Source organism: Argopecten irradians, chromosome 13 (genome assembly GCF_041381155.1).
Source record: "Argopecten irradians isolate NY chromosome 13, Ai_NY, whole genome shotgun sequence".
In the NCBI taxonomy this organism is placed as follows: Eukaryota; Metazoa; Mollusca; class Bivalvia; order Pectinida; family Pectinidae; genus Argopecten; species Argopecten irradians.
Genome location: NC_091146.1, coordinates 15,320,626 through 15,336,594, shown reverse-complemented (window position 1 = coordinate 15,336,594; position 15,969 = coordinate 15,320,626). Strand labels below are relative to the sequence as shown.

The following is a 15,969-nucleotide window of genomic DNA, read 5'->3' as shown; positions in this document are numbered from 1 at the left end:
TTACTACAAAAAAACTACTGTTTTAATGATACATAGGTTTGATTTTGTCCTTAATGCTTTGTTCTTTTGTTACAGTCATCATAATCAATAATAACGTCAGGGCACGATTACTGAAAAGCAACATCCGGGCGACCAATGGGAAGCTGCACGTGATCGATCGCCTTTTGTACTACCCTTACCTCACAGTGGCGGAGACTATGGTTGCGGATCCAAAGTTCAGGTAAAACACATTGTAGACACATTTACAGCTCATAAAAACCATATTGAACGATCCATTGAGCTGGTTTGTTGGTACTTTTTCTTTCACCCATATTGGAGACTTGTTAGGTAACAGATTTTCTGTCACCCATATTGGAGACTTGTTAGGTAACAGAACAGATTTTCTGTCACCCATATTGGAGAATTGTTAGTTAGCATATTTTCTGTCAGCCATATTGGAGACTTGTTAGAGATAACAAATTTTCTGTCACCCATATTGGAGACTTGTTAGTGTTAACAAATTTTCTGTCACCCATATTGGAGACTTGTTAGTGTTAACAGATTTTCTGTCACCCATATTGGAGACTTGTTAGTGTTAACAAATTTTCTGTCACCCATATTGGAGACTTGTTAGTGTAACAGATTTTCTGTCACCCATATTGGAGACTTGTTAGAGATAACAGATTTTCTGTCACCCATATTGGAGACTTGTTAGAGATAACAAATTTTCTGTCCCCATATTGGAGACTTGTTAGGTAACAGATTTTCTGTCACCCATATTGGAGAATTGTTAGTTAGCATATTTTCTGTCACCCATATTTGAGACTTGTTAGTGTTAACAAGATTTTTCTTCACCATATTTTTGTCACCCATATTGGAGACTTGTTAGTGTTAACAAATTTTCTGTCACCCATATTGGAGACTTGTTAGTGTTAACAGATTTTCTGTCACCCATATTGGAGAATTGTTAGGTAACAGATTTTCTGTCACCCATATTGGAGACTTGTTAGTGTTAACAAATTTTCTGTCAGCCATATTGGAGACTTGTTAGAGATAACAAATTTTCTGTCACCCATATTGGAGACTTGTTAGTGTTAACAAATTTTCTGTCATCTTCACCATATTGAGACTTGTAGTAACAGATTTTCTGTCACCCATATTAGAGACTTGTTAGGTAACAGATTTTCTGTCACCCATATTAGAGACTTGTAGTTAACTGAAACAGTTGTTAATCCCTCCTCCTTTTCCAACAAGGAGTTTGGACATATTGTTAAAACAACCGTTTTAATTGTTAAAACAACCGTTTTAGTATGTGTTATTCGTTAGATGTTTACCAGATTGCATAATTGTACTCAGAACGACATATTTTGAAGAACGAGAATGTTCGCTATGAATGGGCAAGGACTTACTTTACGTTATAAGTGTGGTTGCTATATCTTCCTGGAATGTACGAAGTTTACTCTTATTCATCTTTTTTCGAGTGTTATTTACTTACGCGATTTAAGAAAATTCGCGAAAAGATTATCTCCGCAAATTACCATCTTTATTGAAAGGAATTTCTATTCAATTTTTCAATCCGTGAATCTTCGCGAACTTACTTTGCTTGGAGTTTAATAACCGCGAAAGAAAGTTGTTTACAGTTTTCACATATATTTACCGTACTTGTGTCTGTTTCAGAGCGTTTTATGACCTTATGACTATCCTAGTGGAGTTTCAAACAATGGCCGCCGATAAAGACCAACAAATGACAATTTTTGTACCCAGTGCTACTTTCCTTGACTCAATATCGTCAAACGAGACCAGTGCTATCTTCACTAACCCAGAAGTGCTGATGAAGGTAATTCGTCAACACACAAGATTTAATGTTATAACACTAAAGTTTTGACTAAAAAACGTACAACCAAAAACGTATAGTGAATTAAATAATAGTACCTATCTAGTATAACCAATACATTCACACGACGCGAATATATAATATAATAATAATGTAAGAGCATGAATAGGGATTGTATTCATACAGAAATATTGGATTTTCAAAATATACAAAAGAATGAATAGGAAAAATAAGTGTCTTTTACTTTGAAAATGAATCACTTACTAACAGCCTAATACATAGAAAAACATTTTTCAACAGATAATTAAATATATCAGATTCACAAACAGGATTAACATAGAAGATGAAAGTTGTTTTTAAATATATAACTTCAAAACAATCTACTTAACCTTTGCTTTGATACTTGGTATGTTATTGGTGCGTTCTGTTTTAATTTACAACACAACAAACTTAAAACATGACAATTGTGTTACTAATTTCCTATCTGACAAAAATCAGTTGAATGCAAATGTGACGTTTGCATCTTTCTTTTTCGACTGATTTATATTTCGATGTTTGTGCTTGACAGATATTTATTGGTCACGTGATCCCGGGAGCCAGATTAGACAGTATGTTCCTGAGACAGAACTTTATCAGCGAGTACGTTTACACCGGACTTAACCATACATTTAGGTTCGAGGATGAAAACCAAGGTAGGTTAATAGATAAATAATCCAGAACTAACTGAAAATAAAATAATAACCGCTATTTTCTTATATTTATATTAAAATAACAGTACTTTTAGGTTGGAAGATAAAAACTACAAGGTATATTGATAAATAGACAATCAACCCTAAACGGAAAATAAAAAAAAATAAAAGCTATTTTTTATGTATATATTAAAGAATACACGCAAAGCACGAGGGTTTACAAGTAAAAATAAATGTTTTTTTTATTGTTTGTAACCTTTGCAGGCGAACATAAATCAAAGGTTGCGTTATTGATAAAAATGATTTAATGTGTGTTTGTATCAGTATGCGCATCGTTTTATACGTAATGTATGTTCAGAACAAATACGGAGATTATTCATATAACGTTAGTCACATCTGAAAAATGGCGCGAATGGAACCCAAGAAAGAAAGCATCGATTGAGGGAATATATTGAGACAAAAAGAAAGACAAGACTGCATTGAGCGAAGATATCAAATTAAATAGTATTTAAGGTATACGATGTTTTGTATATTTCTTTTTGAATATGATTTGTTTGTTAACAGGAGTCACAATCAGTGCGGGTTACAGTAACCTACACCAGCCCCTGGATATTGTGCGGGAAGGTGTGGCGTGCAGTAACGGTATTCTGTATACTATAGATGGTTTCCTGAGCTGGTCACTATTAAACATCAGAGAAGAGCTCGAGTCAGACGCTACACTCAAGTACGTAGTCTTTGGGAGGGCTTTATATTAGTTTGATAACTCGTGATGGAACCGTTGAAGTAATAAACATAACTTAACAAGTTAGAATGATGCCCGAAATATTGCTATGAAATGGAGTGGAAAATATGTTACCCATTTCCCAGGGAGCGGGGCATGTCTTAAAGACCTTTCTGCATTTAGACATATTTGTATGACGAAGAGATAATGTTTGATCGGTTTAAACATGTTTATCATTTAACCTAATCAATATGTCATGGTACCGGCAAATAAAAAATGTCATACGTTTCAAAAAAATAAGTTATTTATTAAGAATATAATTTCATAAAGTGACACTGCTTCTTCGACTTTTCGACATATTATTCTAGTGACCACTCTCAAATAAAAACACCTCGTTTTAATGATGTTTCGTTATAATGCATCGGTTTATCATATGTACGTTCGTTAAAAGGTTTCGCTACTAGGACAAAATCTATGCTCTGTTTACAGTAGCCAGAATGTGTTTATAGTATTATTTCAATATATATTGAGTGCATATCGATTCGAACCGAAAATCTAAATTTTTGTTTCGGATCAAATTCATATGTTTACCTAGAACTAAGCAAGTTTAAATAACATGTAATTTTCAATCTGATTCAAATACTGATCCTTACAACCACTCCGTTCAATAGAGGATCTGACAACATCCCATCAGAATGCATTTCTACATCTTAATACATCAATTGAAAACGCTATTTCGTCCAAGTATTACATATACTGTTTACTTTGTTGTGCTTTTTGGGCGGGATGACTACTAGTCCGCTAAACCTGCCTATATTATTAGGCTTTTTTTGATTTTTTTTTTTTTGCCTAATATAAAAGTTGAAAGATAAACAAAATTCTACCGTGTATATGCTACATGTATATGCAACGTGAATATCGCGAAAGTTATGCGGTACCAGCAATAGTCGTGTTCAATTTGAATATTTGACAACATGTCGTGTATGTCGACCATGATTTTACTTTAAAAACTCTAACTGGCTAGCATTTTGTTTATCTTTGTTTAGAAGGGTCTCGGAAGTATTTCATTGTACACAGTTGTTTAATTTCATAAATGGGATGTAACATGGGGGCAAAGGAGTACATAAGATCCCAATATAAAGGTATGTGTACGTTTTCCCGGCATTGCATGGACGATATATTAGAAATATGCCGCTGACGTAGCGTAGGCCAAATCTGGCCTACGATTTCACATTTTAAAGAGGTACCGCGAGCTGACTATATATTAGGCAAAAAAAAAATTAAAAAAAGCCTAATAATATAGGCAGGTTTAGCGGACTAGATGACTACATACGCGAAAAAAACTTTTTTCGTCCCCTGAAAGTCACATTCAAGATTCTGATAGTAGCTATTTGATTGGCCATATCCAAAGGTTTACTGGACATGATCTCAAATGGGATGTTGTCAGATCCTCTTTTCAAACGTAGTGATAATAAGGATCTGTATTGTAATCAGATTATGTATTTTTTAGATGCCATGTTTGAGTCGGCACCTATAATATCATTTCTTTGTTGTTTATAGCGACACGTCACAACGTTTTATGGATTTCTTGCCTGATGATGTAGATGATATATTCGTAGAAAAGGATCAGATTTATACATTGTTTCTACCGGAGGAAGCAGCACTACGAAACATACGGCCGGATTTTCACCTCAACGACACGGATAAAGAATGGGTAAATAAAACAATATATGTGCCTCTGTGAGTCGATGTTGTTTTATCATTGTAACAACTCTAATCAAATTAAAAGGATAGTTAGATTGCAATTGTTGGATAAATCCAATCTGGGTGGCGGATGAATAGAATAGCGCCCGTTTTCTATTTCGCAGTTAATCAAATTCAAGATGCGATTGAACATTTGAATATTTTCCTACAACCATTTACCCTGAACAGTCGAGGTCGATGTGATCAAAAAGTCATTCTCTTTCATTTTACCATTAGGCCATAGTTGTGTTTTGCGTCATTTTGATTTTCTTAAACCTACCAGCCAGCAAGGCGAAAAAAACACACATAAAAAATAAAACACAATGTTTTGCTAAGGAATTAAATTTTTTTCGAAGTTAAAATTCATTTCATTTCAACTGATCAAATTAAGAAAATAGTTTTCTAAATATTTGATATCTATGGTAATTGTATGAAACATTACTTACCCTGTTACACACTTTTTTATTGCCTAGTTCGGAAAAAAAATTGTGTTTGTTTTTTCACTTTTGAGATCTAAAGCCTACCAGCATGCGGACGCAAAGCAAAAAACAACACAACTATGGCAATACTGTAATAATCCAAATCTTTAAAAAGTTGTTTCATAGTTGCATAACGCAATCTGATTGAAATACAAATCCATATAACCACTCCGTTCAATAGAGGATCTGAGAAAATCCGATTAAGGGTCATGTTCGGATGACCTTTATACCACGTGTAATTTAGATCAAATGTATTTTCTGCACGTTGCTCTGTCAATTGACAACACCATTTCGCCCATACATACAAATGCGATTAGAAGAGCTTTATTGTGCTTTATTGTGCTCTTTGGGCGAGATGACTATGTACACGGAAATAATTCTGACAGATTTTCAAACTATTTCATCCCCTGAAATTCACTGTCAAAATTTTGCCAGCAGCAATTTGATTGGCCATTTACAAAGGTCGCCTGGACATGACCCCTAATGGAATTTTCTCAGATCCTCCTATCTAACGTAGTGATAATAAGGATCTGTATTTTAATCAGATTGTTGCATAACAAAACTTGTGTACTGGAGCATTTAAGGACAGTGTCTAATTTCCCAGTGCGGGCTATTGGCTAAGCAGCAATGAAACTGTTTATACTTCTGTTAAAATAATCGTGATGGTCACATCTCTTTATATTGGTATCACCCTTTATAGAGATATATCACGCTTTGACGTTTCAAATGTACTTTTTCAAACAAGATTGAAAACAAACTGCTATTGAATCTCGTATTGTTTCTATTTTAAGGTATATAGACGTCACGTGATCAATGGTAGTGCCATTTCACTGTCTGATTTACTACAGGCAGGAAACTCGAGTTACAACGACACTAAAGATGTTTACAACGTTGTGAGGGGCGAAGGTAGGTATAGTGACCCTTTAGCACTTGTAGAGGGTGACTATTACATATACTTTAAAAATGCTTTCTCGGCGAAATCAAATTTTAGCGCAATAATGATTTTGTACAGATTAGCGCAACAATGGATTCGCACTATGACCATGATGGTTTTTTAAACAATATAAAGAAATACAACTAGCTCGATCATAATTTAGCGTGGTGTTTTTGTTGCAAAACCTCTAAAGTTCAATTATCGCCAAGATATGTTACTATAAAATATAAGGATAAGTTGGATAAGGAAATTACATGTACAATGGATTTCTAGTAACTTAAATATTGATAAATGTCTGTTTAGTCTGGACAAACTTTACGCTGCATTTTCATGTATACATAAAGGCTCGGATGTTCGAGTAACGAGGGGCCGTCCATTATTCCTCCAACTTTCAGACAAATATTGAGCACATTTCAATTACAGTGTTTTCAATTTTTATTTTTTTAACTCTCAAATAAGAATCAACGATGGTAAATAATATACTTTCATTTAATGTATTTCAGATGTCTTCTTATGCTGGAATGGCATGGAGGCGAAGATTGTTAAATCAAACATATTAGCAAATAATGGAATTATCCACATTGTAAATAAAATTCTAGTTTCCATTCCGGAGCCGGAGATGACTACCCGGAAAGGAGCATTAGAACCTGGAGTAGCTTCAGCAGTTGTGATAAAAACAAACATTTTACTTATAGTAGTTTCCTGTTGTATTAGTTTATTTAAGATGTACGTACACAATCGGTGATAACTGTATTTGTGTTGTATTATGTTACTATAATATGTATGTTAATGGCAGCAATTTTGATTACTTAGACGAACCATCATTTGATCATAAGTTCGGAGTTTCTGTTAAATTGTCAATGTTGATATAATTACGTTACTTCGTGTTTCCTTAATCGTCAATTTATTAATCTATCTTTATTGTTGCTTGTATTGATATTTGTTTAATTCCCTTAATTTAAATTGACCATGATTTTCAAATCAATGTTTTATAATGGGGCACCATATTGTGAAAACGGCATCTGCACTAAACACAAGATGTTAATGTGTCAAGTATGCAGACAACATTCCATTGTCAACGACTCTTTTTTATATTCCGTCTTTGCATATTACAGTGTTAGCTCCCTTGTAGGTAAGTATTGATTGTGATGTCACTATTTTGTAAGTGCAATTCGCGTGGTTTTCTCCGAAAATATGACGTTACGCTCGCAAACACATGACATAACAAATAATACCTTCCCGCAAGGGCAGATAACTCGGTAATATGCAAAAACAGAATATTTGTGCATATCTGAGACATGAGGACGAATCAAATACTGAAGACTTATCCCTACCACGACTTCGTCAAGAACAGTGAGGCAACTGACTCTGGACGTAGGAACATTCCGATTATATTCATTAGTGCGTGATAAATTCTGATTAAAATACATATCCTCATTCTCACCTCGCTTCATAGAGGATCCTCACGGCATCCCATTAGGGGTCACTTTCTGTTGACGTTTAAAATTGGCTTATCAATTTGCTACTTCCCAGAATCTCAGGAGTAAATTAAAGGATAAAGTAATCTCGTCCGAAGAGCGCGACATAGATAAATGTATATGTGATCTGGGACAAAAAGTCGATTTCAGATTATTTATTTAAGAGGAGAAAATGCATTTGAATTGAAGTACAGAAAGTATAAAAGCTATAAAGAAAATAAAAGAATAATGATCTGTATTTCAATCAGAACAATGTTTATTGTGTCAAATGTCACAAGTGACAACTGCTGAGCAGGTATACATATATTGTGTATGAGTGAGAGTATGTTTGAGTGTCCTACTGAATGATTAGATCGTTAATTTAATTAATTATTGTGAAATATTTATCTCTCATCTGTGTATCTTTCATTGTAAGATATTGCAAGTATTTTTGTTTGAACTCGATTACCTGTATGTTGTCAATAGAAAATGTTTAAGCGTTTTCTAAGGGCTCAGAAAGAAACTTTCTGAAAAATAAGTTTTCAAAACTTAAATTTCGATTTATTTTTTATATGACTAAATGACTAAAGCATACTACGTAACTTTATAATATACATATCATGGATTTTATTAGAAAACAAATAATTACTTATGACTCGTCTCTTAACATCACATGTGAAGCGTATTTAAGGGTGGGTGGGTGCTGGAACGCCGCTTGTCACTTTTTACAACTGCGAAACCTCACTCCCTTCAACCTGAATTTCGATTCACCGAGCTGGATATTGACGCGACTAATTCCTAAAGCTCTCTTAACAAATTAAAGCAACCATCGTTTAATAGTAGTTTAGCTGGAAGGTATTTTCAGCAGGCGAGATGAAAAAAGCATATACTATGTATATTGCACTAGATGATACATCTGTTTTGACGCTCCACATGCATTGACTGTATTCAACATTACTGTGTTGTTCTGTCTACCTTTATTTACTACGTACACATGCCTGGGTGTATGTTGATGTCAAATGCATGTGTTTTGTGGCGGCGTTGCGGTGTCGAGTACCTGGAAATCAGTTGCACGTTGTTGATGTCATTAATCATATTCAAGAATTATCGAGAATTATAATTGTAATTCTACTATTCATAGACTTCTCCATATGTCACATAAATATAAATTGTCTTGTGTCGATACACATACCATCGAATATTGTTTACCTAATATCGTCATTCGTTGGTAAGGATTCTCTGAAGAAGTGGTGTACTAATTTTCTTGCCTTATTTAAGCTTCAATCTGTATTATGAATATGTCACATTGTTAGATTTATAATAAAGTCTTTGATAAAAACAGGTTTTATTACTTTGTTTATTAGTTAAAATTGTCAAAAGGCTGAACGGATGACTTATTTCAGTATTTTTCCTCATTTAGTATACTGTAAACGTAAAAAAAGCGGAATCAATATGTTTTCGTCCATTTTCAAAAAGATTAGATCAGCGATGAATTTACGCATTCGTACGTTTTTTGTTTGCTTAATTAACTTTGTACTGAGAATTATATTGGCATAATTATAGTTGTGCGCTAATTAATTACTACCTCAAAGATATGTACGTTTACACTGTTTTATCAAATTGAATTTTTAGTTTGCGAATCCTCAGAAGTAACCGAATATTAAAACAAAATCCAAATTATGGTGATCGGATGGTGTAGTGGTAAGCCAATCTGATTAAAATGCATATCCTTATAACCACTCCGGATCCGTTAAATAGAACATATAACGTAGTATGGAACGTAGTGATAATATGGATCTGTATTTTAATCAGATTGTGGTTAAGCCACTGATCTTTTACTAAGCTGACTTGAGTTCGATTTCCAGCATGGACGTGAAAAGGTCAGGGGTCAACAGCGATTAAAATATTATCAATCTGGTTAAGATACAGATCTTTAATATCAATACGTTTGACAAGTGAAAGGAGTACTTATAAGGATCTGTATTTTAATCAGATTGAAATGTGATTAACATTTGTTTTAAGATATCTCAAGGTATACGGTGATAGTTTTCCTATGACATAGTCCAGGGTGTATTTAACTCCAGTGATAGTAACCCCTCGAGTATCCAGGATGTAATATCAATAATACTTATTGCGTCTCCAGAACTGGGAAACAGTTTGTACAGGACTCTCTTATCTACCTGTCACCAGGAACTGGGAAACAGGTTGTATAGGACTCTCTTATCTACTTGTCACCAGAACTGGGATACAGTTTAAAAGGATTCTCTTATCTACTACCTGTCACCAGAACTGGGAAATAGTTTGTACAAGACTCTCTTATCTACCTGTCACCAGAACTGGGAAAAAGTTTGTACAATACTCTCTTATCTACCTGTCACCAGAACTGGGAAAAAGTTTGTACAATACTCTCTTATCTACCTGTCATCAGAACTGGGAAACAGTTTGTACAGGACTCTTTTATCTACCTGTCACAAGAACTGGGAAACAGTTTGTACATGACTCTCTTATCTACCTGTCACCAGAACTGGGAAACAGTTTGTACAAGACTCTCTTATCTACCTGTCAACAGAACTGGGAAACAGTTTGTACAAGACTCTCTTATCTACATGTCACCAGAACTGGGAAACAGTTTGTACAGGACTCTCTTATCTACTTGTCACCAGAACTGGGAGACAGTGTGTACAAGACTCTCTTATCTACCTGTCACTAGAACTGGGATACAGTTTCTAAAGGATTCTTTTAACTACCTGCAAAGTGTTTGATGTGTCTTCGTTTTTTGGTACTCTGAAAAACACCTTCGATGAAATTCCAAGAAACTGAATCAAAGGCTTTTTGAAAATCTATCATTAATAGCATACCCGGTATATCATTTTCTTCTGTATACTTCATTAAATCATAAATTAAACGTATATTTTCCCCGATATAACGACCTGCAAGAAAACCTGTTTGATCCCTATCAATATTTTTATCTAAGACAGTTCTTATTCTCCGAGTAATAGTTCCTGAAGCAATTTTATATATAACATTAAGTGAGTAACAGTAAGAGTGATTGGTCTCCATTTTTTTATGAAATGCCTTGGTTTATCACCCTTCGGTATACAAGTTATAATCCCAAGACGTTGAGAAACTGACAGTTCACCTTTTTCAAAGCCAAAATTAATACATCTTACCACAAAAATTCCCAAAAATTTCCAAAAGCATTTAAAAAATTCAGCTGTGAAGCCATCAATACCAGGACTTTTATTGTTTTTCATGCTATTTAAAGTTTTGCCTGCTTCTTCTAATGTAATAGGACCTTCTAATTTATCAGCGTCTTGTATATCTATTTTACAAATATCATAATCTTTTAATAAATTATGCAAATTTACATTTTCAACTTCACTTTCATTGCTATAAAGTTTCTCATAAAAATTACGATCTTCATTTAAGACATCTTCTTGTTTTGAAATTACACTTCCATCCGTCTAGTTTAATTTTTGGAATTATTTTTGAGGTAAAATTTCTGTTTTCTAAGTTTAAAAAATAACCTAGTCGGTTTCTCACCTTCTTCGGCCCATTTGGCTCTTGATCTGGTTATGCTACCCTTTATTCTATGCTCTCTGATTTTTTCTAATTCTTTCTTTTTAGAATCCAATAAAGCTAGATCAATATTTTGTTGTAACTCAAGTTCTTGAATTTCTATTTTTAAATTATTTTCAGTCTGGTTTTGCTGTTTCTTAACATAAGTGGAGTATGAGATTGATTTGCCCCTAATGTGTGTTAGTAGAGTTTCTAAGAAAAGTGAATCATCTATGGTAAACTGAAGGTCCTTATCTGGAATGTTTGATAGATTGGAAAGATTGTACAAAGGGAGACAATAAATTCTTTTAAGGTCCAAGATACATTCCTTAACAAGACTAAGATAGTTTGGATCATGTAATAAGCTGTTATTGAATTTCCAAATGCCTTTACCTGTTTTAAACTCAGTTAGTTTATAATAAAATACAAATTCTTAATATGGATATTTATCTTGATCAAGGCCCAGTTTCAGAAAAATTCCTTAACTGTAAGGATTCATTAATTCAAAATTCCTCATAAAGAAACACTATAGACGTTAAGAAAAAATATTTACGTTAAGAAGTCTTTATTAAAATATTTAATGCTTTCACATGGATAATTTTCAGGCAAGGAATTCCTTAAAATTAAGAAATGTTCATAAAACTGGGCCCAGATAGTGGTTATGAATACATATTTGATCGCAGATTGTCCTTTTTTTGTCCCATTAAACATAGTGTGGTATTTTTTAACATTAGAACAATCATTAACAAACCTACACACGGAGACATCATCCACACTATGTACTGCTTAAAGTGAACAGTCGGGCAAGGATGGCTGAAGTCGGTAAAAATGGTGTAAATGTATCCAGTATAATTTCTTATAAAAAGGAAAAATAAAATCTCTCGTCAAAATCTGTCTGCGTACGAAGAAATTAATTTAAAGTATGGAAATTCTAAAACGTCCTCCCGGCTCACTATGTCCTTGGTTGCATTTCCACGCAGCCTCGCTTTCAATGCTTTCAACTTTTCTTTACTTAAATGGTCAGAACTGGGAAACTAAGCAGAACTTGACCGTCGTATTAATATGTGAGAACTTTTGGAAGGCCAATGAACGCATTTAGACGGGGTTTCTTTGCCCGACTATTCACTTTAAATAGTAAATCATTAAAAATCGTCAAAACTTCAAGACCTTAGGGTCTTTATTTGATTACATATAAAACTCCGTGTAATGTCTTTTATCCTTCGATAATGTTTGCACATTATCATGTGCAGACAACACATTGGCTATCAATATATCCAATACGGGTGTACTATGTGACATTAAAATGTGTGTGCTACCTGGCTAGTCAAAAAGATAAGTGTATACATTTCATGTCAAAAACCGTGTCACACTATGACGTAGGAGGTATATAAATATCCTATTATATCCTGTTTGCTCAAGCTTCAACTATTTTCGAAAAATCAGATATCGAAAGTGAAAGTGGTTCAGAGTTCCTCGTAAATATCCAGGTAGTAGTGCTGATCCGACTTGAAACAATATGGCGGCGAACGTGAAGAAGAAACCAGGTGAGCTAAATGATTTAATAATGTCTATAATTATATCGTAATTAAGGACATACGTGATTTATGTGCGTCGCCTGTCAATTGAGTAAATTTCAACGTTTTCGCATATTGGTAGTGATACACAATATGTTAAACATGAAAGGACCCCACAATCCAATTTATATTGTATAAACATTATATTGATACTGATATGTAGACGTGGTACATCTATCTCGTAATAAAGCATAGTTTTGGGAGTCTGTGGTAAATTCGTGTTGAGCCTTCTTTTAACGTTGAACGCTTTCCTTTTTATCACATAACTGGTCCGTTTAGCCAGGTCATACAGTCATGTCATAAATATCTTGATAAAACTATTATGACGTCACGTAGTTTTGACGTCAGAATCTATATGTTACGTTGCATGATCGTCTCAGTAGACGGAAACATCACATCCAAGCCGGATTTTTATTGATTTATATAGAGACGAAATTAAAATGTTCACATGTAATTTATCTTAGTAAAGGTTATGTGATAAATAGAATCTTACACTCGTGACTATAAACTATGAAATGTATTAAACTGGTTAAATGATATGATATGCCACTTGCATAAAAAAGGGCCCGACATCTATTACCACAAGCCCTCCACCTCTGGGAAGCGGGTTCGAATCCCATGTGGGGCAGTTGCCAGGTACTGACCGTTGGCCGGTGGTTTTTCTCCGGGTACTCCGGCTTTCCTCCACCAACAAACCTGGCACGTCCTTACATGACCCTGGCTGTTAATAGGACGTAAAAAATAAACAAACCAAACTTGCATAAAGGCTCGTGGCATGTCAAATTATTGAACTCGTTTGATACATTTCATATCACATAGTCACTCAGGTAAGATCCTCTATTATATCTCACCAAAATTATATCAAAGGCTCAACCTAGTCAAAAAAAATCAATTAGGAAAAAGAGGTCATAACTAACGTCGTCTTTTACGAATATGTCATGGGGGCAGCGGGTACAATTCTACTGCAATAGAACAAAATAAATGTAACTGAAAAGAACATCAGAAGGTCCTATTTGGTCCACCGATCTATTAACTAATCCCAGAAACTGTGACCTTTGTAAATAACCTTTTTATACTAAATTCAATTCCAACCTGGATTAGTCTTCAATTGCATAGCACTTAAACATAATCCATTAATAGTTTTTAAAGTAATAATTTGGAAAAATATCTAAGTGTATCAATTACATTTCTTGTTGACAATTTGACCCCAAATTCAATCATTGTACGCGAAGTAAAAACACAATCTTTTCGCAACATCTGGACAGGTCATTAGAGAAAACAGTACAATAGCTTTAGACCAACCGAAATGATTGAAAGACACGAAAAGCAAATTAGATCTAACATATGACTATGACAGCTGTCAAAAAGAAATGCAAAATTGTGTCAAACAATCTATTAACATTTCATGTGAGCTTCTCCAATATTGTTATACACATGTTCAATACGATAGTAACACACACATTTTGTTTGAACTTCACATGTTCAACTGACCTCCAGATTATGTTATGACATAATATATAATGGTATAATTTCCTACCTATTTTTTTCATAAGTGGCTGCCCTTTTCGACGACAAATCATTACGCGTTGAGTTACCGGTAAAGATTGGAGCGGACTGGAAGATATTGATGTACCGTTTAGGACTGACTGGTGCCAATGTAGACCATATCGACCACGATTATGGACCTTTGAAAGACAAGATAGGAAATGGTTTGGTTAAATGGAACACAAACATGAGTCCGAAATCCGACCTCCAGAAAGCCATAAAACTGATGGAGGCTCTGAGAGATGCAGAGATGACTCTCCTGGCGGATACAATAGAAGACAAGTACAATTTGGAAGGTATGTTTTTCACATGACAGAAATTTATCTCAACCCTTATAGTGATCAGTCAAATCCTAACATTCAGTGTCATCTTTATCAATTAGTATGTAGAAATTATTAAAAGTATTAAACAAAGTAATGCCAAATCCCAACCCCCTAGTTTTTATGATTATAATTTATACATGTACATTCTGTCTGATATAATATTTCATATGATATTAATATTATTATTTAATGTAGAGAAACAATTTCATTTTCTATATCAGTTGATTAATATACAAGACGTGAGGATTTTTAATCGAATGGAGCAGAAAAACCCTGTTCACATCTGTTTTTGTCTTTAACCATCATCAGCAAATTTTAACTGTTATTCATATTAATACTTCTCACCTAAACAAGAGTCGGAGGAAACTTCTCAAGGCATCAAAGAGGAATTAACAGAACAGACGGTCGACATGGAAACTTCAGTGGTCGGTGGTAAGACTGATTTTTTTTATCTAAAGTCGACAATGAAATTTTATTTCCTTGTGGAAATATATTACACACTCTTAAACAACGATGTGTATACCCTACACCGAAAATTGTTACTAGCGAAGAGGTCGATGAATGTAGCGGTAGGTTTTGCTATTTACATACAGTATGTAATTCATATATTCCCTAAATCGGCAAATATCTTGAAAAACAGCTATATAAAAACAAATAAATAGAAATTCATCAGATAGATAGACTATCCCTTTAAATGTTCATTTCTTAATTTAAGATACCACGGATACTGGACTAGATGAATAATGGAAAACAGAAATTTTGCATAAAATGTTATTCAACCTGTCCATTGATATGTATTTTTTTCGTTACTCATGTTCTTTATTGATATATATTTTCCACTAGAACAAAAGCATGAAGAGAGTTCACAATACATGAAAAATGAATCAACAGAACCGACGGTCGCCATGGAAACTTCACCTGTCGAGGGTAAGACTCTACCTTCGGAAGGTTTAGTCGATATCAACATTATAATTATCTCGTAACATAATACAAAACCTACACTTACTGGTTAAAATCATATAACGTCCTTTTCAGGAGTTTTCATTTGTTTGTTTGTTTTACATATTATAAGTATTATAAGTATATCCAAATACACCAAAAGAATTTGACAGATATTTCAGAAATCTATTCAA

At 34.0% G+C, this 15,969-nt stretch overlaps 2 protein-coding genes across 3 annotated transcripts in view; both read left to right on the top strand.

The window, feature by feature from the left end:
* The window catches only part of LOC138306669 (fasciclin-1-like), an 84,189-nt gene extending 75,012 nt beyond the window's left edge, over nt 1–9,177 (top strand). For both annotated transcript variants that reach the window (XM_069247112.1, XM_069247113.1), the window contains exons 16-22: nt 76–220; nt 1,657–1,816; nt 2,382–2,505; nt 3,067–3,226; nt 4,784–4,937; nt 6,237–6,351; nt 6,883–9,177. In XM_069247112.1, coding sequence (XP_069103213.1) covers nt 76–220; nt 1,657–1,816; nt 2,382–2,505; nt 3,067–3,226; nt 4,784–4,937; nt 6,237–6,351; nt 6,883–7,124 — 1,100 coding nt within the window. In that variant the 3' untranslated portion in view covers nt 7,125–9,177. The remainder of the gene's footprint in view (nt 1–75; nt 221–1,656; nt 1,817–2,381; nt 2,506–3,066; nt 3,227–4,783; nt 4,938–6,236; nt 6,352–6,882) is intronic.
* A 3,614-nt stretch (nt 9,178–12,791) lies between these two features.
* The window catches only part of LOC138305632 (uncharacterized), a 37,196-nt gene continuing 34,018 nt past the window's right edge, over nt 12,792–15,969 (top strand). The window contains 4 exon segments of the mRNA XM_069245930.1: nt 12,792–12,938; nt 14,522–14,809; nt 15,191–15,268; nt 15,680–15,763. Of these exon segments, the coding sequence (XP_069102031.1) occupies nt 12,911–12,938; nt 14,522–14,809; nt 15,191–15,268; nt 15,680–15,763 (478 nt within the window). The 5' untranslated portion in view covers nt 12,792–12,910.